Below are 24,262 nucleotides of genomic sequence, written 5' to 3' on the forward strand. Positions count from 1 at the left end.
GATTTCATGCTTCTCCGTGTTTTAACCTTTGGTGCTTGGTAAGCTGCAGCCTGTGGGGCGCTCTCCTTATTTAGCCCCTGAGAGACCTGTGAGGGATCTGAAAAGGTTAAATTATGATAAATGGATGATACCTTTTGGCACAACATTGGGAGATGGATGATGGGCCGCCGCCGCCTTCCACATCGTTGAGAGCGAATGCAAAGAGACGTCAGGCAGGAAGCATCGCAATAAAATCCAGTTTCTTTGCTTTGCCTTCCTCTGGCTCCACAGATCCATGAGGCCGGCTACGTAACTCAGCTCTTAAGGCGTGATTAATGAGCATGTCCTCCATGGTGGGAGAGAGGAATGATGAAACTATTACTTGTATTTTGGCGTAATCTCTTCCCATATGCTGTGAGCCCCTCCCAGATTAGAAATATATTGGATACCAAAGTTATTAATTATGGAGACCGGGGGTTTGCCAAAACAATGAGCTTCTTGGCTGAAAATAGAGCAAAAGAGCAGGGCTCTATTCAAGTTTGCAAAGTCATTTTGTAAAACAAGAAATGACAAAGCAAAAGTTGTAGCCTCCTGTAGCCATGTAGTGTTTTGCTGATGTGACATTAAATTGCTTCCTGGGCCACGATGCCTGCACTCAGTCGAAACAGTCCCAATTACAGAGTGGACTTTGATGTATATCCCATCACCACCCCCTCCCCCATTGAGGAGACAGCATCATGACTGTTCATCGAAGGGTCTTTGGTCTCCTGCTCTCACTGACGAGTCTACTGGTTACACCTCCAGTGGTGCTGAGGAGTAAGCATTTTCCTGGGTGCATACAAAGCTGCTTCCTTCCTCTCTGCCGGAGCGACTCCACATTGAGTCAGGTTCATATCAACAGCAGGGGCTTTCATGGGACCCCAGATCTCTGTAGTGTAAAACAGATACCGCAGATAGTCCACGCTCTCTCAGAGCAATTTCAGATGGTGCGTCGTCCCCTGCGCGGAAAAAGTCTAATGGTGCATACAAACAAGAGTGAAAACAAATGCAGATGCTGCCATATAAGAAATTAGGGCTCACTGGATGGTTTAATGAGTATGAAAACCATGTAAATCATATTCTATGGCCTTCATAGTCACATGATCTCAACCCAATTGAACACCTACTGGAGATTTTAGCGTGACATGTTACACATACATGACTTTGACCATCAAATCACCAAATTAGGGAACATGTTTTGGAGGACTCGTGTTCACCCCTCCAGCCCAGTTCAGAGACTTATTGAATCTTTTAAGCATTTAAGCTGTTCTGGAGGCTACGACATTACTTATACCTTATTTACACCCAGCTACTTTGCATGCCTCGCAGATCGCAGAGCTATCAGATCTCATAACAGCTAAGTGTAAATGCATCCGAGAAGCATTTGAGATGGATTGTAATCTGTTTGCTCAAACCGCGACGGCACGTGATGCACATTGTACCCAGATGTTGAAATGATGTAAATTCAGAAATCTGTCTCTTCAAGATGCAAACATAATTTTTACTTCCCCTGTCAGTAAGAAGCTGTAGAAATAGCCTGTGATGATGCAGATAAAGTTACACACGAATTCAGCCATCTTTCTTCCTTTCTTATTAAACAACAGGGAAAAAAAAGGCCTCCAGCAATTTCAAACAACAAACAGTTATACAGAAGACTCACCATGCTGTTGCCATGTTTATTTGATCCCTGATCAGTTTGACCACTAAATGATCAGTATAGATGACGGAGTGGCATGAGCCTGTAAAAACAAGCAAAACCTCTGCCCATGTATTTGTGTTATGGATAGTCTGACTCACCTCATGTAAAAAGAAAAATGTAATATAATTTGGTGTAGCAGCTATGTTTTTTCTGCTTTCCTGTCTTCTAAATCATCTAGTGACCCCTCAGATTTATCTCCCAGGGGGTCCTGACCCCCAGGATGGGAACCACGGCTTTAAATGAACAGTGAAAATGGGGCCTAATGCTGAGTTCAGACATGTGAAAAGATTCCCATGTTAGCGACTTGTGAGGATTTTCGTTATCAAGATCTGTGCAATAACAACATAACACCATATCCATTACATGTGGGTTTATTTACACTGAACAGTGGACTTTGGCTGATGTGAGGCTTCCATATTATTTGTTTTGTTTTTTATTATTAAGTGCAAAGTCTGATATATCGGTCCCAGTTTTCCAGTCGAGTTCTTTTGCGAGTTGGATGTTGACGTGAACATTGTTTACAAGTTGGATCTCGTAATAATGATAACTCTAATATGACATGAAGGCGACATTTTATGTTTGTTTTTCCTTTACTTTGTCCCCTGTGTGTTAGTAGAGAAGCTACCTTTGAAAATGCTACGAAGCTGGTATTTATGGTGAGGGGAGGGAATAATAAAACCCAAGTGTTCGTTGGTACAAAAGATCTATAAACAGGCTTCAGAACAAAATACTTCATTCACACGTAGCATACATGTAGAGCCGTCTCCTGCTGTGTAATGAATACCAGCTGTGTCACTGTGGTTCAAACACATGGAGTGGAGGTGAAAGGAGGGTCCATCAGTCTGTATTAATCAGTCACTTCTCTGATAGCAGAGGTGTTTCTGTGGTTCTGCAGGGAACATGGACAGCAGAGGAAGTAGTCATTTAAAGAGTGTGGAGGACAGACAAGTTCTGCTTGTTTACATCGTGTCAATCATTGTGGAAAGCTGGTGTGACTGATGATTTGTTTGTTTCAGAAAGTCTGAAAAATGACAAATTCCAAACAACGCCTGTAATAAAGTATATATTATCCCGTAGATACAGACCCTCTCACCCCCCGTCACCCTAGAGAACTGAGGACATTTTGTATACATCGCAAAATTGCCTCAGATTTGAACTTAATTGGGTTAGGGTTAGGACAAGCCTGAGCAGTAGCAAGTGGGTCACACTGACATGTAGGTCAACAGTGGAAGTTTCCATGATTGTCAGTACGACTAAATTGATTTGAGGCGGGGTTGATGTGGTGTAACCCCCACCGGGTCGACACAATCTCATCAAAAGAGCTCGCTGACTCAATTTCCTGCAGTAAAAAAACCCAGAATATAGATATGTGAAGTGGGAAGACCCGCTGGTGTTTTTCCTCATGATGAGTTTCAACATAGTTCACAAAGAAACATGGAACTCTCCTGGATGATGTAGCGACCATATGGGTTTGTTTTATGACCACAAGTTGTAAATAGTTATTTTGGCATGGTGGATGGGTCTAAATAACTACAATACCCGTGGGCCATGGCTGCAGTTGCCATGGAGAAGAAGTCAGTTAGAGGCGAGAATCAGAGTGCAAATTCAAAAACACTTGTTGAAATTGTGAACAAAACACAGCGACATAGCAGCTAAATTCATTTAGAATTGACCCAGAATGCAAAAGTAAATTAATTTAAGCTCCGTTTTCTCAACACAGTAATCTTTGACTTTCGCCCGCTGTTAGCTGCACACGCCACAGAATCTTAAGCTCAGTGATTGGATGTTTCTGCACCTTAGGAGTCATAGTTGACTTCTCCCCCAAAGCTATTGTTCACAGGCTTTTACCTTTGACTTTTTATCAAAGAAGCAGATATTTTCGTATGCAGTTGAGTTTACTCCTCACAGCTCTTCTATGGTTACTTGTAAATTAAATCCAGGTTGCATTGAAAAAAACAGTTATGAGATGAATTTGAATTCTTTACATATACAGAAACTAAAAAAAACACTTCTGCACAGTTTTGGTGTTGTAATCTAAATTTGAGTCAGATTATTTATTTCAGAGCAACACACAATTTTGTATCACCTAAAAAAAGTATTGTCCTTGTTCTGTCCTCTGTTGTACTGTACAGCAAAATGAACCTGTGCTGAAAAAATATCAAATAGACAGCCTGACAGCTTCTTTGTAGAATCAATGGATGTTTGTTCTTTGAGATAATAAAGTCAAAATCAAGTGGGATCCGTGTTCATTATGAGCCAGCAGGCAGGTAAACCTTTAAAAAGGTTTCTCTAACTTTTTGTAGTTTGTCAGCTATACGAACACAATCTAATAAAAGCTGAAATGATTTCCTCATTACACATTTGGAACAGCACTCGTGCATCTTTCTGATGGCGCCAGCAGGGATTAACTTCATATTTATGAAGGAACCCGACTTGTTTTGAGTCAAGTAATCTTTTGAAACCTCTGCCTCGTCTCAAACTGCAGTTATTTGCAGTCAAGATAAACAAATGGAACTATAAGTGAAGTTGCTTCAACATTTGTTACCCTTCAGTTGTTTGAATCAAAGCGCTCCGCTCTGGTTAATAGAAGTTCAGAAGTTTTCCCCAAATACCCAAATTTCCTCCAAGATGAGTGTTGATGCTTTGAAACTAAACAAAGTTTCAAAACATCAACACAGAGCTGGGAAGAAAGTTTTGGAGTAAAACAATAAGTTTTAACACTGAAACACAGAAATACACTCTTTAATTGTCACTTTTACAGTGAAGAAGAGTGATATGAAGACAGCTGGCTGCAGCAAATAAAATTAAAATAAATTAACAGATGCAGAAAGAGTGTCTGTCTATTTATGAGCTGAAGATGACTCCATTTCCTCGGCTCGTAATCAGTGTTAATTCCACCCTCCATCATCATCTCATTAATAATGCAACAAAAGCCTTGATGATGATGATGATGACAGCATCAGATGCTCTGCTAATAACCGAGAGGAACAGTATCGACTGCACAGCATTAAGTTTTAATGCTTCCAACAACTGTGGGAAAGTAACAAAGTACATTTACAAAAGTACTGTACTTAAGTACTATTCTGAGGTACTTGTACTTCACCTGAGTATTTTCATTTGATGCTACGTTATATTTCTACTTCACTACATTTCAGAGGGAAATATTGTTCTTTTTTACTGGATTACTTTTATCTGACATCAATTATTAGTTACTTTTACATTAAGAATTTACATTGAAAACATTGTTGAAGATTAAACCACGAGTTGTTAGAAGTTCCACCGAAGAGTTATTTCCCTCTAAACTTCTCACGTCGACTCATTTAAATACTTGTCTGACGCTCAAAGAGTCAAAATATCGCAGAATATTTCACTATGAAGCAAAGATTTGAGAAAAATCCAAATAACAAATACAGATTTGCAGCAGAACTTTGTTTTTTCTTCTTTCCTAGTATTATTATTATTATTATTATTATTATTAATCCTCTCACACCCTTCAAATTTATTTTGTGACCCACTGGCGGGGACCAGACCCCATGTCGAGAACCACTAGATTAAACTCCCTAATGGTGTATAAAGTAATTAGTAGAAATTTAGAAACGTACTTCCTGCACTGCTGCGGCTGTGTGACGCGCAGCTTTCCACGTGTGGTAACGTGGAAACCGCTGATCAGGGCTCATTAAGGGATAAAACGGTGTGGGAGCACCTCCCCGACAGAAGGCTGTTAGCGTGCACGCGTGCATTGTTTGTGTTTTTATGAATTCCTGCTAGGCAGAATACACTCAGGATTAGACTAATGAGGCTCATCACCTTGGTGAAAAACCCAGAAAAAAACCCTCCAAACAGCCGTTTATGATGTGAGTCAGTTCCAGAGCTGCTGGCAGGAATGATTTCTTTCATTGTGCAGATCAACCTGTGTGAATATAACTCGCATTTGCATGTTCCTAATCAGCAGTTTGGCTGTTATAGCATCTCTGGTGCGTGTCCATTAAGTAAATGAATAGGCATTACCATGGCAATAAACATTAGGATTGTGATTCATTTCATTAGTGTTTTCTTATTAAAAGTCTGTCTCTGGGAACGCAGCGGAAAAACAGCATAAACAAGTTCTCCTCTAAGTTCCACTTGATCACACCGGGAACTTTTTCATGCAGAGGGGCTCATTGTTATTAATACAAGTCATCTGAGTAGCGGATAGCACAATGAAAAAATGCACCATTGCAAGTAAAAGTTCTGCATTCAAAATTCTACTTAAGTGAAAGCGAATTATTAGTAAAATGTGCCAAAAGTAAAACCACTTGTTCTGCAGTAAAATGGCTCTTGAGACTGTTATATTATTATTATTATTATTATTATATATGATGTTATTAGATTGTTAATACTGATGTATTAATGAGCAAGTAGCATTTTAGAGTTGTAGCTGGTTGAGGTGGAGCTAATTTTAACTTCTTAATATGTTTCCAAACCTGGGGGCCACAAGACAAACCTGAGGGGTCGTGAGAGGATTAATAAAAGTAAGAAAGAAGAAAAAACAAAGTTCTCTTGTATGAATTTTTAGACTCTTCTCCAACCGTTGCTTTTTTTGTGTGAAATATTTGCGATATCCTTTTACTTCTTTGAGTTTGAGCGAATGAATACGTGTTTCCATCCATTACATCTGTTACATGAATACTAGAAACTGGGCACATCGAGATAAACAGTTGGGTGGAAGAGGGTGCAGTGAGATGATGTAATTAAAGAAACGTGATTCGAGTTAGGTTACAGTCTCCTCATCCACACAGTAAGTCTGTTTCACCTCAGCCAAGCATAAACACTCTTCTGTACTATGCTGCTTTTTTTTTTACTTTTGGCATTTTCACTCTGGTTTTTTTAATGTGCAAATTGTAAATACACATAAAAACAGGTGGATGGAAAGATATCTTGACATCTAAAACCTGACAAAAGGCGCCCTAACTAGACACTGCCTATTCGTAAGGGGGACACAAGCCAAAAATTCAAGAAACCACTGATTGAATCTATATCTATCTTACTCTGTGAAGTTAATAGTTACTATAGCTGTCAGATTTATCGAGTGGAGCAAAAAGTATATAATAATTCCCTCTGAAATGTAGTAGATGTATAAAGTTGCATAGAACGGAAATACTAAAGTAAAGTACTGTAAAACTGTACTTGAATAAATGTAATTATTTACTTTCCACCGCTGACATACTGTAGAGACGTACACCAACACACACACACACACTAACACAGAGAGATGGCGAGACACATTCACGTGTCCTGCTTGCCAACATGAAATCTGTCGCCTCCCAGGAGATTCTTCCTGCTTGACGAATGTTGTCGCTGGCAGCTGGTGTTTTATGCACTCACACACACACACACATACCCACGCACACCCTTTTTGGTTACTGTGTCTCATTATCCTCTTTTTCAGCACATAATGGACACACTCCAGCTAGAATATTTAGTATTGAAAACGTTTTCAGAGGGAAGCAGAGCTTTCCCCCCCACATAGGGACGGTGGTATTGGCAATGTATTATTGATGTCTTCTTTTTGTTTTTCTTGAGCTTGTTGTTATATTGCGAGAACACAACAGTAATTGCTCCTTTGGGATTTAGCTTGACGGGATTTATTACACTTGCACTCCAAGATTTAACAGCCAGTCTCCAGACTGGAAGAAGAAGTTTTTGCGTTGGTGTGAAAATTGCCTGTTTGCCCTTGTTCACAACAAACTTGTCATCTCGAGTTTGACGGTTAACAGTTCGCCTGAGTGCCATATTCAAATTTCCTCCCGCTGTCCCTACCCATGCATATATTCGGCTTCACGCTAGGATTATGCTGCACCTTTTATCTTTCAGTTTCATTTTCAACTCGCCGCATCTTGTGTAGAAAAGGGACTTTTTTGCAGTGCAGGGGTGGACGTGATGTGAACATGAAGTAGTGGCGTACACCTCGTGCTCATCTCCTCCAAGTCATTACCCTCACCTGACTTCTCTTAACAAGATCATCTTCTCGTCATCGATTCAGTCCATTGTTTACCTCGCTGCGCTGGGCGATAACCACGCGTATCAGTCCCAACAGCTGATCTGAGAGGATTATGGGAACATATCAGCCCACCACATCGATAAACGGTGTGATGATGAAGGCTGCCGTGAGCCCTCAAACGCAGCGCTGACTTCAGGTGTCGGGAAGGGAAATCCTGCAGATGTTTTAATGATGTTTGCGAAGCCGTCGCATAATGACCTTATCTGATGTCATAACTTCGGCGGCTGTGAAGCGAGCGAGTGTGCGTTTCTAACTTTCCCTCATCAAAGGATGCCCCTGAAATCCCTGCGTGTCTCTCTGAAGGCCCTGCCCTACATTTCTTGGTCTCCAAAGTGCTTCTTTCTCTGACAGCCACTCCTTTTTCTTGCTCCTCTTTTTCATCTATCAGATTGCCTTTCATTTTCCTCCCCTCCTCAGCCCGCCTCTGTCTGTCACGCCCCCCCCCCCCCCCCCCCCCCCCTTCAACGTCCTCACATCTTTCTGCCTCCCTCTCTCTTCCTAATGTCCCTCTGTCATTTCCTCCTGCCTTTTTCCTCCTCCTCCACTCGCCACCTCCTGCTGCAATTTTAGAGCAAAAAGAGGGGAGAGATTCCTTGACCTGGTAAATTGCACCTCATCTTTTGTATTCATGCCAAGGTAATCATTCCTACAGGGATGTGCTTGTGTGGTCCTCACAGCAGCAGCTCTCTCCTCCTCTATCTGGGTGGAGGTTATGGGGACAAGCAGTGCCTGCATCATTGTACAGTCTGCACTGGCGGCTGGAAGGCTGATATGGAGCCAATTAAGCCAAAGGAGTGTGTGTTGTAACACAGTGCAACCAGATTCTCTCCACACTCCTACTGGCTTGACACGTCGGGCTGCCTGGGTCCGGTCTTTCCAGCAGCTCATACCAATAGAAACTCACGGCAAGTGTTCTCCTGCCCGGGTCACCCAACACCGGAGGAGGTGAGGAAGAGGAGGAGGAGGAGGAGGAGGAGGAGGAAAGAGAGAAAGAAAGAAACAAGGGGCAGTATGCTTTTCTTCTCACCTTTCCATGCAGGTGGTGAGGACGGTTAAGGTTTAATGACAGAGTCCTGCCTTCAGGGCAGAGTCGGCCCGCACATGAGCTGCAGAGGTGTTTGGGTTACAAGGGCGTTTTTGATTGGGGAGGCAGTGCAACGGAGTCGAGTGCGATACAGAACTGAAGCTGTGGATTCAGTGTGGGTGGAGGCAATAATAGCAATACCTGTAATGTTCTGTAGCATTGAAGTAAAGTTTTGTTGAGACAGTCTCATGAGCTACGACTGACTGTGGTCGGTTTTGAGGCCATAAATTGTTTTCTTTTAGGATATATTATATTTTTATATGAAGCAGTGTCCTCTTTTGTGAGCCCTTGTCTTAATAACTTGTCTGACTGTAAGCAGTGTATTCGAGCGATGCTGCAGTTTGTTGTGTGGTGGAGTGATATTGTACAAAACCGTTTACTGTTACAATAGTTACTTCTCCATTTCCAAACACAGTGCGTCAGAGTTTCTACTGAACATCTGCAAAGTCAAACAGGAACAAAGGGGAACTCTTGATTTGCAAGTCTGCTGGAGATCACACCGAAACTGGAAACACTGGCTTGAATTAGTCGCGTCGTGTCGGCTTCAACAAAAACGAATAAGAGAAGTAGCAAATACTCGCAGGTGTGATGCGACTGTACCTTGAGACTTTTTGTGGCTGGATGAACACGTCATGCTACTTTCACCTTTGCTGCTGAACGTAAAACAAGTTTAATTTGCTGTTTTCCTCTTGAGGACGGTCATTATTTGTATGAGCACAAGAAGTTGCTTATCAGGAAAACGTAACCGCAGGTGGTTTTAGATGTTTTAGCAAACAACAAATGGTCTTTTGCTGGCGAGGAGAGTCTCAATATGTACCACACTCCCTAAGCTTTCTTCAGAATAGAAACATGTAGCAGACAGGAGTGAAGAAGAGCCACAGAGGGATGTTAACAATGTGGTATTAATACTTATTTCCAACTGATAGGACGGCCAACTATCATCCTCCTAAAAAGAATAGTGTAAAAGATTTGGTTCACTCAAAGAAAGGACACTTCATTAGAGGAAACTTTGTGTCATAGTTTGATGCAAGATGAATTTCAAAAACACTGCTGCTTTGTTCATTTGATTTAAGACGCCTCATTACTAATAAAACAAGGGCTGCTAATATGCTGCTTTAGACTTTATTCAGTTTATTTGACACCGTCAATTTATCCATCAAGTTTTTATGAGCTGCATCGTTTTTGTTTTCCACATTATTTTCATACATTATCCTAGTCGATATTTGTGTCTCCCACTCAGGCTACAACAGTCTTCTATTATCTGCCCTTTTATAAATGAACAAAAACAGCATGAGGTTCTGTTTTACACTCGCCAGGCTACTGAACTGTCACATCAATTTAGGAGCCAGTGTCTGAATTTTTCTGGTTGTGAGTTTGATTTGTAGGATGCAGTTTTTTGGTTCAAAAGTATCAGATGTATTTTGCTGCTGTGTGTGTGTGTGTGTGTGTGTGTGTGTGTGTGTGTGTGTGTGTGTGTGAGCGTGAGCGTGAGTGTGAGCGTGAGTGTGTGTCCTGTTAAACTGTTGCATCCCTCTCCAATGGCCGTACACTTTTACTTTGATCACAAACATGTGCACACAGACGCACATTAAATCCTCACTCTGTAGCACTGAATGTGTTGAATCCCCCACACACACACACACACACACACACACACACACACACACACACACACACACACACACACACTTCTGCTTGCTTTGAAGATCAGAGCTCAGCCACCAGTCTCTCCTCTTCTTCAAACGCTCTGGATGATTCAGGTCTTGTTTCAACCAGTGTCCCCCCTCCCCGTCAGAACAAGATCATCAGCCATGTCACTCTCAAAAAAAACACTCTCAACCTCCATCAAGGAATTTTCATTAGTCTGTTTTTCAGGGCAGATGCTGTTTTTCGTTTTTTTTTCTGAAGTAGATAATTGCCCTCCATCAAAGATGTCTTCTTTTCAAGGTGCTCACAGAAAAAACTCTGCCCTAATTAAGACCAGAGCGTCGGAGCAGCCGGCGCTGCCAACCTGGAGTGCGACTGCTGACCGCTGGAATCCCTAATTGCCCTTGTTACAATATCCACTCACTCCTTCTCTTCCCTCCTCCTCTTCCTCCTCTTCCCCTCGTCTTCATTAGGCTCGCTCCCCATCTCGGCTCTCTCTAATGACTGGTCAAACGTGCATGCTGGACAAACGGCTCCAAATAAGCCCTCCTCTATCGACTCTGCCCTGCAGCACTCAACCTGTGTGCACTCGTGCTCATCAGCACAATAGAAGCAGGTTTGATTCTCCTCTAAATAGAGCGTCTTCACCGCTTAGAGCTGGTGCCTCCAGCTGTTGAGATTTTACTCTAATTGGTAACTGCACTGGTACCGCCACTCCCACCCTCTCCTTCGTCGCTGCTATCGACTCTAAATGGCGTTTTGTTTTTCTCTTCGTTAATTCTCTATTCATTCAGTCTATCCTCCATCCATTTAAAGTCTTTATCCTTGCATTTCCCTCTTCCTCTTCTCCTTTTCATCATCTCATATCATTGAATTGCACATTTTGACTCTCACAGTAGGAACCAGCTTAAGAAATTAACTTATTTTTTAGGGCATTTGTGTCCCTTTTTATCTGATTTTGTAGCTTTTTTTATATAGCCTTTTTACAGGCAATTTGACTGAATAATGAAATAATGTATTAGCATTGCAAATATCTACTCGATCCATGCCTCTGAGATTTGTTTTAACTTTACTCTGCTATTAGAAACAGCTGGCTTTACTAAGGCTTGTGGTGACAGGGCTCAGTCACGCTGAAATCTTGTTTTTTTTTTTTAACTATGCAGTAAAATATCACGCTTGATGGACTGCCGTTTTAAACTTTGTACAGGTTTCCAGAGGATACTTAATGGTGATCCCCTGACTTTACCTCTAGCGCCACCATGAGGTTAATATTTGTTGTTTTGTGTGAAAACTGTAATGTGGATTGCCATGAAATTTGGTTCACACGTTCATGCTTCCTTATGGTCAGCAAATATTAGCATTCTAACACACTAAGCTAATGAACATGGTGAATATTATACCTGCTAAACATCAGCATGTTAGCATTGTCATTCATCTGTACTGTGATTGGTCAGCATGGGCTGCTTTTTTAAGTTTTAAGAAAGGCTCTGTTTCAGTTTCAGTAACACCTAACAGAGCCATTTCCACCGCAGACCTTCTGCTCACTGCGACCCCGAAAATGACTGAATACACTGAATGCAGAATATTCTGATATTCAGTGATGAAACAGGGCCTTTCCGCACTTACTCACCCTTACATCCAGTTACTGTGGGAGTATAGTTGAAGCAGGAGGTCATATATAATACATTCGTATAAAGTTGATCCAAACCTACACTGTAGTTTAAGTATAAATGTTTCTCCTCTTGGCCGTGCGGCGCCAACATTTTGTAGTGCTACAGGCTGCGTCTTCTGATCGAAACTCGCTCTGTTTGTCCTCGTCCATATGACACAGGAGAATGTGACCCACCAGTCACAAAAGGGCCATGGGGGACAAAAGCTGCATTCACAACCCAGTGAGCAACACATGAGCAGGGTGACATACAATAAAAGATACTTGTATGTATATTGAGGTCATAATTTCCCCCTTTTTTCTTTTTTCAAGAACTTATGAAGAGCATTTTTGCTTCAAGCAACCATCAATTTCTGACTGTGGGTAGAAGCCTCTTCTGAGGAGGATATAGAAAACAAAGGCGTCTTTGACAAGCCTAAAGGTCAGCCCGGAGGAGGTTGAAAATGCGGGTATTTCGGGGCGATACTAGACAACCAGACAGTATCCTGCTGGACTGGATGATTGCTGCCTCTCAATGCTCACATTTGCCGGCCATATCCTCCATTTCGCATCCTTAAAGACAGGGCATCCTCACTAAGCCCCCGCTCGATCCCCCTTGCTACTGCATTCAGCCACACAAAATCAATAACAACACTCGAATGCTATTTCTCCGCTCTGAGGGGGTATAGCGTGCGTCAAGCGTAATGGTTCACTGCAGTGTAAGTATGTCTTTTCCTCAAGGGACGCAGCTGGGTCTGGAAAGGGAGGGGGGATGAGTCGGGTTAGGAATTAAAGCTGATTTCATGCCCCCTTAAGACCCATGTGAGTTCTAACCACCAATTATTGCCTGTGTTACCCATGGGCAGCGAAGGTCTCTGAGCGCTGGCTACGAAGCCAATCAGGCCGGCCGATCTGCTCGATTTTTTCTATCTACAAGCACAAAGTAATAATGTGCAATTATATGATGGCTTTTATTCCTCCGTGTTCTTTAATTACACACAGTCTCCAAATGCCACTCAATAATACCAGGCTTCTGGCTGTCCAAAACAGCCTTAATAACAGCGGGAACACATTTTCAATGGCGAGCATCATGTTTATTCAGTGCTTGAATCAACACCAGAACACTATCTGGCAGCACAACGTCTCTCTTTGGTCCCCACCCACCCCATCTCCCTCTGCTCTCAAGGATACCGCCTCCCCAGGTGGTCTGGGACCGAGCTGCCTTTCCCTTTCATCCCCTCCACCATCTCTCAAGGTTAATCCCTGCAGCTCTGACAGCCATGTTTTCCTCGGGTCAGGAAGTCGGGCAGGGTGAGCGGCGGGCAGGCAGTGATGTCTCATGCAGCCCTGTGAAGGACAGGCTCGCTCGAAGCAGAGGAGGGCTCAGATGCCGACAGAATGAGGAAACAGAGGAGGGCGGCCGCTGCCGTCTGCGGTTGACGCGGCGGCAGGCGGAGCAGAGATGCGACTGGCGGTTTTTGTACTTTTACTAGGCCACTGTGGATGGATGCATAGGCTGAATGAAACCAGGACAGGCTCCTGGTGTGTTCCACAAGTGGGACAAGGTTACCCTTCATCCCTCTTAGGCTGGAAGTCGCACTCTGAAATGAAAAATGATTTTGTCGTTCTGTGAGCTAATGAGCAAGTAGTACGCTGACTCGGTCCAGCCTCTCAAATGGGAGGCTTTACTGGTTTTCTCTGTTTGCTGTGATAGTAAATTGAACTTCTTTGGTTTTTGGACTGTTGGTCGGACAAAGCAAGATGTTTTGTTCAGCACAGATAGTATTTAGAGCTGCTTTGGCAGAATGGACACAACTCCAGCAGCAGGCATATGCCTCTAAATCCATTTCTAACCAGACATCACTCAATTTGTAGAAGACATCTGCAAATTGAGTGACTGTCTCAAAAATAAGAATGGCTTCTCGGAAAAGTGCAGCTCGACTGCGGAGAAATTAGTGTCTTCAGAAAAAAACATTTCCTGATACAGTTATTTTTCTTCTCTCTTGTCTGTTTGTATGCCTCCAGTGAGACAAAAAGCCTGATGGTAATCAGAATACATTATTTAGTTTGGATATTCACATTACTGATTGCAGCTTTGATCAGGTGATGTAACGGGACACTTTTAAAGAACCTTAACACCCGGAGTTTAGACGCAATAAATCTTCTAATTATGATCAAAGGTGTTTTGTTCTGTTAGAGAGAACAAAGCCGGTGATTTCAAATGCATAAATGATAGATGTGTTTTGAATTAGGAACCATTTATTCCATGAATCATTGAGTGGAGCACAGTTTTCGCTGGAGTTTTGTCGAGGATAAATTCAAATTGAATGAAAGGAGTCGGGAGACGCTCACAGCCAGTTCTGAGGTAAACTACAGTTTACCTCGACTTCATCGCCTCAACCCAAACCACCACATTGGATGGGTCACGTAATTCCAGCTGAAATGGAGAGCCTTGTCCAGACCATCCAACCTATTTCTCGGTAATAGCCTGACCGAGCTCCCTGAAGAGGCCAATTCTGGCCAGCAAGGCCCACTTAAATTCTCCGTGAGACAGAGGAGGAGAGAATAGGGTCTGTGGAGCCACTTAAAAGCCCCTGGGTGAAAATGGGATTTCTGACCTGCTCCACTGGTGCTGCAGCTCTACAGCCAGATTGGCTGTCAAGGCGCTGCCAGGTGGGAGTGGTAGGGCGCGGGGAGGGGTGGGAGGAATGGATGGATGCTGCTGTTGATGGTGTAGACCGCCAGGACCTCATTAGCTCAACATTTCATCAAACACTACGGCACCAGGGTGGCTCTCACTGCCTCCATATATCTCTTTCTCTTTCGCCATCTCTTCTTTTTTTTCCTTGTTTTAAGCCGCTTTCTTTTCTTCTCTCAGTCTCCTTCTCCATCTTTCCTCCCCTCCTCCTCCTCCTCAAGGTCTCATTAACTCGATGGGTCTGTTCTGCTGGTATTCTGCCACTAAGTCATAGTCAGAAGATGAGAATGATAATGACACATCCGCCCCACCACCGCCACACACACTCACACATCCAGCTATAATCATTTGTTCTTGTTAATGCCATGAAAATGTACATTTGTCACGGCTATAAGAATGTAAATAAGCACCATATTTCTGCAGGGGGGATATTTCAGGGCGCATTACAGGACTCTGCTGGCCTGGTTTGCATATCTTTGATTTTCAGTGCAGAGGTCTGTGTGGAAGCAGAGTTACCCTCAAGCACACATACTAAGTCCATGCCTCACACACACACACACCTCCACACACCAACATGTAGAGCAGCTTAACATACACAAATACAAATACAGGCCACACACTTGAACTGTACATGTACAAACATAAGACTTCCAGTGTTGTCTCAAACAGTGGCTGCATCTCTTAACAACAACAGGGGACGATTGTCTGTGTAAAGAAATAAAACGGCAGAATAATTAATGTAATTTTTGTAATTACAGCGACAGATGTCATTTAAATTGGAAATTATTCATTTTTGTGGCCAAGGTTCATATTTGATAAGAATTCAATATTGAATGTTATGCATCAGAAGTGTTGTTTTTGGAGGTAAACACACATTCCTCTGTTGTGTGCGAGCGGGAGAAAGATTTAAGGTGAATCCTTTGTAAGACCCCGGGCTTTCTACCTATCGCAAAGCAATATGACAAGCTACATATCCCCAGGAGGCTCTGTCACTACCCATTTGTCAACAAAGCATTTTCTTCCTCAAACACATAGTGAAGCTTTTTACCAAAGTTCCCTTAGGTGTGCATTCCTGTCTGCTTTGCATATTTCTGTATAAACCAGGGCTAAACAGAACTTTCAGAGCATTTTTGACTTCTTAAAATAAATAAAGAGTTAGTAGAGTTTATAACAAATATGGTGCAAAGCTAACATAAAAATTCAGCTGGCGGTTTTCAGCTGCTGGTGCTTCCACAGGGAATCAGGAGGCCAAATGTTTTGATGCACACTACATATTTGTATGAGAAAGTTTGTTTTTTTTCCCTGTTTACTTCATGTTTTTTTCCTTTCTGGCTTCCATCAATCAGCCTCTCAGGATGCACTGCCAGACCTGCGCCCTGGTGACCAGCTCAGGTCACCTCATCGGAGGCGGCCGGGGTGAAGAGATCGACCGGGCCGAGTGCGTCATCCGCATGAACGACGCCCCCACCGCCAGGGGTTACGCCCGCGACGCCGGCCGCCGCACCTCCCTGCGCGTCATCGCTCACTCCAGCATGCAGAGGGTCCTGCGGAGTCGCCACGAGCTGCTCAATGCCAGCCAAGACACGGTGTTCATCTTCTGGGGCCCCAGCAGCTACATGAGGCGCGACGGGAAGGGTCTGGTGTACAACAACCTGAGACTGATGAACCAGGTGCTGCCCAAACTCAAAGTCTACATCATCTCCTGGCAGAAGATGCTGCAGTTCGACGAGCTCTTCAAGAAGGAGACGGGCAAAGACAGGTGAGGGAAAGAGAGGAGGGCGTCACTGTCACAGTGAATGTACAGGAATGCAGTGAATGAATGTACGGGAATGCAGTGAATGAATGTACGGGAATGCAGTGAATGAATGTATGGGAATGCAGTGAATGAATGTACGGGAATGCAGTGAATGAATGTACGGGAATGCAGTGAATGAATGTACGGGAATGCAGTGAATGAATGTACGGGAATGCAGTGAATGAATGTACGGGAATGCAGTGAATGAATGTACGGGAATGCATCTGTTGGTTCTCAAATGCGAGAATTTGCTGCGTTTTAGATGATTGTAAGCTGAGTATCTTTTGAACCTTTTGAATTTAGTCTGACAAAACATGCAATTTTACAGCTTCACCTTGCGCTTCTTCACCATTTTTGACATTTTATTTACTGAGAAAACAAACCGATAACGAGCCCTGAATTACAGTGACGTTATTATATTGTGGTCATGCTTTGTTTTGGTTAAAAGATCATATCAGTGTGCTAAATTTCCATACTCAAGCCTATTACCATAACCAGAGATTGAGGGCCAGTTCTCATCATATTTACATATTACTCAGTACCACAACTTTCTAATAGGTGTAGTTATTGTAAGGACTGGGCAAAATAGGCATCTGGTTCTGCTTAAACAAGCTGCAAGAAGAGGCAAACGTGCAGCTGTGTGAGGAACAATATGTGGTTTAGTTCAGTTGGAAGGCGGGAGGACAGAAGCCAAAAAATGACTTTCTTAAAGTCGTCTTAACTAAACATTTTTTGATAATTTGTGCGTGAATTTTGAATTATGCTGTATGAAAAGCACTCTGGTCACTCCATTTTATGAACATATTTATTTTATTTGGGCCCAGAGAGAAGAAGTCTTGTGACATAAAACACTCCCACATAAAGAAAACAAGGAAAGATTTTCAGGCACAACCACTTCCATGACGTTGGTATGTGACAATACAGCATAATTTGACCTTCAGGGAGACAGTCAATAGTTTTCTAACGTGGTTAACGGTTCATAGCTTCTTCAACAACGACAAACAATCCAGTTATGTTCCACTTAGTAAATTCTACCACAGTTATTAGTATTTTGTTCCCTCATATATATATATATATATATATATATATATATATATATATATATATTCTTGTGCATGATTCGTGCCCCTGTGATGCGTTTTTAATCCAATTCAAGCTCCGACTGTAACAACAAAAGACATATTTTACAATACTACACCACATGTCTAAAAGATAGATTTTTCCTTTATTTCAAAATAACATAACAACAAAACAGCTTGGAGGCACAATTAAATGCCTTTAAATATTCTTTGATTTACACATGGTGCACTTGGTTGTAATAAGAATAGGAGGATACCTTTCATTCATTTCATTACAGAACAACTTCTAATTCAAACTTCTGATTTCACATATTTGTAGCTTATAAATTGCTTGATATAATTTTGAGACCCTCCCTTGTATGGTACAATCCTGAGCAACTTGTTTCACAGTACAGTCAGTGCTCGTGAAAATCCCCAACAATCAAAGATATGAGAGTTGGCTGTGTTGTTTTTGAAAATCAAGCGAGAAAGACATCAAACTGGGTGAATGTGTTAGTTTCATGCGTTAGGACGGCTCTCAGATGATACATGAATGCATCGCCAAGGGAAACATTTCAAAGTGGTCGATGCTCAATGTGAAATGTTAATGTAACTACCAGAAAAAAAGGCCCTTTGCTTCTGTGTGATGTGTTTAGAAAACACAGTTTCTGCAACACCTTCTCTCAAGCTGAACAGTGATGAAGGACTCAAATTTAATGAGTCCAAGCTTGAGTCCTCAGTCCCGTGGCCATTAATGCTTAATGAAAACGCTATGCACTCTGTTTGTGTGTGTCTCTCTTTGTCAGAGGCGACTGAATCTGACTTCAGCTTAAGATAGATGTCGGGGAGGGGAGGGGGGGGGGGGGATTGCAGAGTAGAGGATTTGGGGAATAGCTCAAACATCCATCCTTTAGGATCTGTGCCTACAATCATGGTAAATGTTTACAGTGAGCAAGCGGCTTCTGTTATGTACTGTTATCCTTTATAGCATTAGGCATTAATATCTGCGGGGTTTATTTGAGGTAATTTCTGCTCTGTGGACCATGAGAAGAGAAAGCCTAAGAGTTTTGCTTTTATATCTTTCTAATGTTTGAGTAAAGTTTAACGGGAGATATCAGAATGCAAAATGTGCCGTGCCTTTATGAAATAATATCTTTACCTAATTTAGAAAATGAATCCTATTGTCTTTAAGGATCGGGAGCCTGTGTGAGCTGCATTAATAGCAGATTTTCTGGGTAATCAACTATGCGATCAGCAACCCTGCAAGCCTGTAATTGTGATTATGGGTTATGCCATTTCAGTGAAGGTAATTAAGATGGTGTGGGATGTGGTCACATCCACCCATTTTAATAACACCAGCAGAGGAGCAATGAAAAACAGGTGTCCCTCTGCATCCTCTGTGTTAAATTGCCACGCTGGAATGAGCCTCAACCGGTGATTAAAGGCAAATTGGCTTTTGAAAGAACTTTTTTTTCCTATTCTGTGTTTTATGTTCCTGTAGTGCTTTATTGTAATCGCTAACAGCCCCACTGTGTTGCACTGTTAGGTTTCTACTCAATACATTGCGGCAGAGTAGTGGTGGTGTTTTGGTGGAATAAAATGTGTGGGAGGCAGGTGAGAGATCGTTCAGGTACCAAGAGATCACAGGTTTGATCTACCTGCTGTTGAAAAAGCTGAAAAAATGCCAGCTAAATGCTTTTCCAGGCCTTGAAAACTATTCTGTGGTCAAACAGAGGAAAAGAGGCCCACTGTGCAACAGAGGACGATGCAACAGCTTCAGCAGGAGAGACATAGACCTGGGAGGACAATGATCTAGTGACCAGAACCAGACCCCCTCTGAGACCAGAGCCAGTATTTATCTGTTCCTAGAATTACACTCAGAAATACTCTAAAGAGTCTATTAAGAAATAAAAAGTTCCCTGCTAAAAGTGAAGACATATTTACCAAGAAATTCACTCCTACTTACGACACTGTGTAACACTAACCTTTAAAGGCCATGCACACCCACATGTGTGATTTCTGGCTGATGCTCAGGTACAAGGTGGACAAACCTGTGCTGGAACATACTTCCACAATTCCTCAAACTAATAGGATAAAAGGATAAATAATTTGTCATAGCAGAAAAAGCAGTAAGTAAGAGAACTCGTGAGCTAGTTTATATATCACTAAATTGTTTTCTCACATTGTGCTGACAGATGTTTTGTTGGCAGGGAGGTGTTCAAAGCACAGCTACTTTCAAGCACTTTGGTTAACGTTAGGGAAAGATTGTGGTTTTGATTATACATTAATTATCACGTTGTCGTTATTCAAGTAATTGTAAATATTGCGATGACAGAACTGACACATCATTTACACAATTTGTCTCACCCGTGCTTTTGCTGCTTGGACGAGTCAAAATATCGAGGATTTAACCTACATCTGCTTGATTTTTGATGTAATAAATGTAAGAGCAAAACCTATTTGTTTTTTTATGTTTATAAATTTATATATTTCAGTATCTCCAGTATCAACTAATGGGTTGAAATGACCAACAAGTAGCCTACAACCACGTTAAGGCGGAGGAATGCATAGAAAATTCGACAAAACCAAACTGAAGCAGGAAAGAGAGTCTGCTGCTTGAAGAGAAGGAACATCTGAAAAGACATATACAAGTACAGTCCAGTACAAAGAACATGCATTGAAAAAAATGCCAGCTTTATTCTTGCCTTTTTCATCCCTGAGGAATGCAGAAATGAGAGCTGCACTGTATGGCAGCTGGAGATACAGATGGCCTTGGCAAAAAATGAAGCACCTTAAATCAGTAATCAATACCAAACAACCTCTAATCACTGCAGTCAGTCAGGTTGAAGGTGTCGGGTATAAATAAGTCTTACACTGCGCATCCCTTCTGGTGTTTCTACTTCGAGAACTGGACCCTCCAATCAAGTAATGATTCACAACTAAATAATATACATCTTTTTTTCCCACTAATATGGTTCATCTACGTGTCCTTGGAAGAGTACACTGATAATGATGTTCAGCAGTTGATTCTGCTTTAACTAATTACACCTAATCACACCTTCATGTGACCTTTTCCTCTCAGCAGTTGCATAACGGCCATTATAATAAACTCAGTGACTATACACTTGCTCTTTAGAAATGAATATAATGCAACAACAAATCAGCACAACAGAGCAGCACAATGCTGGTTCTCTTATCAGCTCCTGGTTTTTACTTTTAATTAACTTTTACTTTACTTTTTTACACTATTTGATCTGCCTGCAAGGTGAGATCTTTTTTTATTTTTCAAGATAAATCAAGTGCCATCGTCTCGTCATCTCCTTTTATCAAATACAACCATTGTTTGAAAATAATCTCACTTTTTAAAAGAAAATTTTAAGATTTTAAGGATCAACACACAATTAAACTACATGCGTACTTAAGCTAGATTTACAATATCAAACTGTGTAAACATGAGGTACAGCGCTGTTCTCCTTCACAGGGATAAATCTGTCTTCCCACTCACAGCCTGCTTCCAGTCCTTTTTACAGACAACCATTGAAGCTAAGAGCTTGACATTTCACACCACATTATTCATCAGCATGTTCATAAACAAGGAAATGAGGAAGACTTCTTAAGTGAGATTAGCCGCATGCCTCCTGACTAAGGCCTCCGCGCATCCACCACAGATTGCTTGGTGGCAAAATGTTTTGCTTTGAACTTTAAAAGTTTTCTAATTTCCAAAAGGTGTGTGTGTGTGTGTGTGTGTGTGTGTGTGTGTGTGTGTGTGTGTGTGTGTGTGTGTGTGTGTGTGTGTGTGTGTGTGTGTGTGTGTGTGTGTGTGTGTGTGTGTGTGTGTGTGTGTGTGTGTGTGTGTGAGGTACGAGGCTGTTGTCATATTAAAACCCAGTGTCTGTGTTTGCATATCACAGCAACATGTTCCAGACAACCTGGGTCCTGTCTTAATGAAATGAAAATGAGAAGTCTGTGCTTCAGCTGCGATAGCATCACTTTGGGGCAACACTGTTGTTTGTCGCATGGACAGACTCTAATAAAGATGAAAGTCGGGCAAAAGTGCTTTGTCACTATTCATCACGTTGTCGCTCAGCCAGTGCAGGCTGATTGATTCAGGGGGGAAAAAAACAGTGAAACAGCAGGAACTGACCATTTGTAGACACATTTCTCCAGCAAACACAATGTTGTTGTACTGTATTAAAGGTCAGATAGGGAGGAAGAGAGTTGCTGTTTGCTTAACTAATGCTGCGTCTGAAATCACTCCCGTTTACTACATAGTGCATTATATTTACCGTCCGCCATTTTATTTCAGTGTCTGAATTCAAGTGTGAAATTTATGCTCTTTAGCTCAAAAATTCCCACAATGGATGGTTGTGTGACTGTAAGTGACGCAAAATAACAACGATTCATAAGCTTACAGTATATAGAGAGTAGTGAATCGGTGAGCCTACAGGTACACTGAGCTTGCTAATGTGCTAACTTCAGCATGCTAGCTTGTTGTAGGTTAACAGGCTTGTATGTTTTTGAAATTTGTACACAGACAAAAACAGGGAAGCTGTTCAAAGCATTAAGTGCCACATTGAATGTATTTACTTTTATTTGGGTTCTGAATTCCTGCATTGTGAAAACACATTTATATGTTGAACGGCTTTCCTCTTTCTCCTGCTGGTGTGTTTGGGAAACCTAACCCTTTTCATTTTTCTGTGAGCATAACTGACATTAATGCTAACATGTTAACGTCAACATGTTAGCTTGATAACGTGTCAAGTTAGTATGTTAACATGTTAATCTTTAGAATAACATTTATCACGCTAATGTTAGCATGTTAACCTGCAGATTATGTAACATTAGGTTATACTGATACATGCAGATTCCATGTGCGCTAGCTTGTTACATTCATAGTTTGAATGCTAACATTTAGCATGAGAAAACTTTGACTTAGCCTGATTCAAAACCAGGCTAACTTTGGCTTGCTGATGGTATGAGGGAAAAGTCAGGAGATAACCAAAATGGAGGTTTTCATGGGTCCACTCGGTTTCCAGTAACCGAGACACAACCCACGACCATAATCAGGCTAGGTCTAAATTATATTTAGCCTAACTGGTCCAGGTAGGGTCCAGTTCTATTGCTGCGCCCCAAAGTGTTCTACTGATTGACCAACATTACATAAAAATACATAGAGGTGTGGACACAAAGCTTTGCCAACCCAAGACAGCAGAGTTTATCTTCTTAGTTACACTCGGGGTCCCTGTCTATAACGTCCCCTGAAGTCCTTTCAACACTCTGGGAACATTTCCTCGCTACCCTACAGCTTCCCAGGACGATGCATTTTTTATTCCAGCATCCCCAAGCAGGGGAAATGTTCAAAATACAAATGCTAAACAGGCTTTTTATTTAAGGATTTTTGCCTGACGTGTATCCCCCCTCACCCCTACACTGTTCCCTCTGTGAGAAAATACGAGAAAGAAAGTCTGAACACCTTTTTAAACAACCAGATAAACCCTCCACTCCAAATGTGTCACCCTCATCAACCGGAGGCAAGCATAGTGCTGAGATGCCTGCCTGGTTGTTCTTGTCAGGACTTTTCTTATCAGGCGCAGGCTTTGGTTCTCTGTCTTGCCAAGTTAAAACCTCAGCTGCTGTGGATGCTGGGTGGGATGTGTGGGAACAGAAGAGGAAGAAACAATAACAAGCTTTCTGAAAGCAGCGGGGTGACGAGGCCGATGAGAGATCAGGAGCTCATCCTGTCAAACTGCACTTAAGCAAGAGTTTGAACCTCTGCCTCCTCACTTAATGAAAGTTACGACTTATTTTGACGCATTTTAAGTCTTGTTTTAAGTTTAAAGGTCTAGGTCCACACTAGCGGCGTGTCTCTGTGGATGCCAGTGTTAGTCTGTCTGTCAGTTGGTCCACCACTTTGGTCCGGATTGAAATAGCTCAACAACAATAGGATGGTTTGCCATGACGTTTGGTTCAAATATTCATAGTATCAATCCTCTTGTTTATCTTTGGGGAACCCCTTATGTTCCATCCAGCGCCACCAGTTTTAAATTATCCACTGAAATATCTCAGCATCTACAAGACAGATTACCAAATGTTGTACAGACATATATGTTTCCAGATGATGTATCGTCATGACTTTCTCCGACTTTTCCTCTGAGTGAGTATGTTAGCATGATGGCATGAGCATTTAGCTGAAAGCACCGCTGTGCCTAAGTAAAGCCTCACTGAGCTCGGTTGTAGATGCTTAGTCTTGTTTTGGCTTAATTCAAACGTCAAACTCGAAGTCTAAAGTGTACAGCTCTGAAACTTCTATTTAAACATCTGTATAAATCACAAAAATACAGAATCTGTTTTCCAGCATGTTCATAACACAATGCCAACAGTATTACTTGCAAACCCATAATCTCCTGCCCCTCTGCCCCTGTCAAAAGTGATTTGATTCTATCATCTGACAGCACAGACGTCTTAAGTTTTGGCTCTATCTGCACTGGAAGTACTGTTATGCACCATAAAGAAACATTTCTGTATTCTTTTTGTGCTCTTTGTCCCATCACATTTTCTGCTAAATTTGAATGCAA

The 24,262-nt window shown here is 41.9% G+C and overlaps 1 protein-coding gene across 1 annotated transcript in view; it reads left to right on the forward strand.

The window, feature by feature from the left end:
* st6galnac5a (ST6 (alpha-N-acetyl-neuraminyl-2,3-beta-galactosyl-1,3)-N-acetylgalactosaminide alpha-2,6-sialyltransferase 5a) overlaps window positions 1-24,262 on the forward strand; it is a 38,578-nt gene that overhangs the window by 7,150 nt on the left and 7,166 nt on the right. The window contains exon 3 of the mRNA XM_070919244.1: window positions 16,181-16,593. Within this exon, the coding sequence (XP_070775345.1) occupies window positions 16,181-16,593 (413 nt within the window). The remainder of the gene's footprint in view (window positions 1-16,180; window positions 16,594-24,262) is intronic.

This window comes from Enoplosus armatus, chromosome 14, assembly GCF_043641665.1.
Source record: "Enoplosus armatus isolate fEnoArm2 chromosome 14, fEnoArm2.hap1, whole genome shotgun sequence".
In the NCBI taxonomy this organism is placed as follows: domain Eukaryota; kingdom Metazoa; phylum Chordata; class Actinopteri; order Centrarchiformes; family Enoplosidae; genus Enoplosus; species Enoplosus armatus.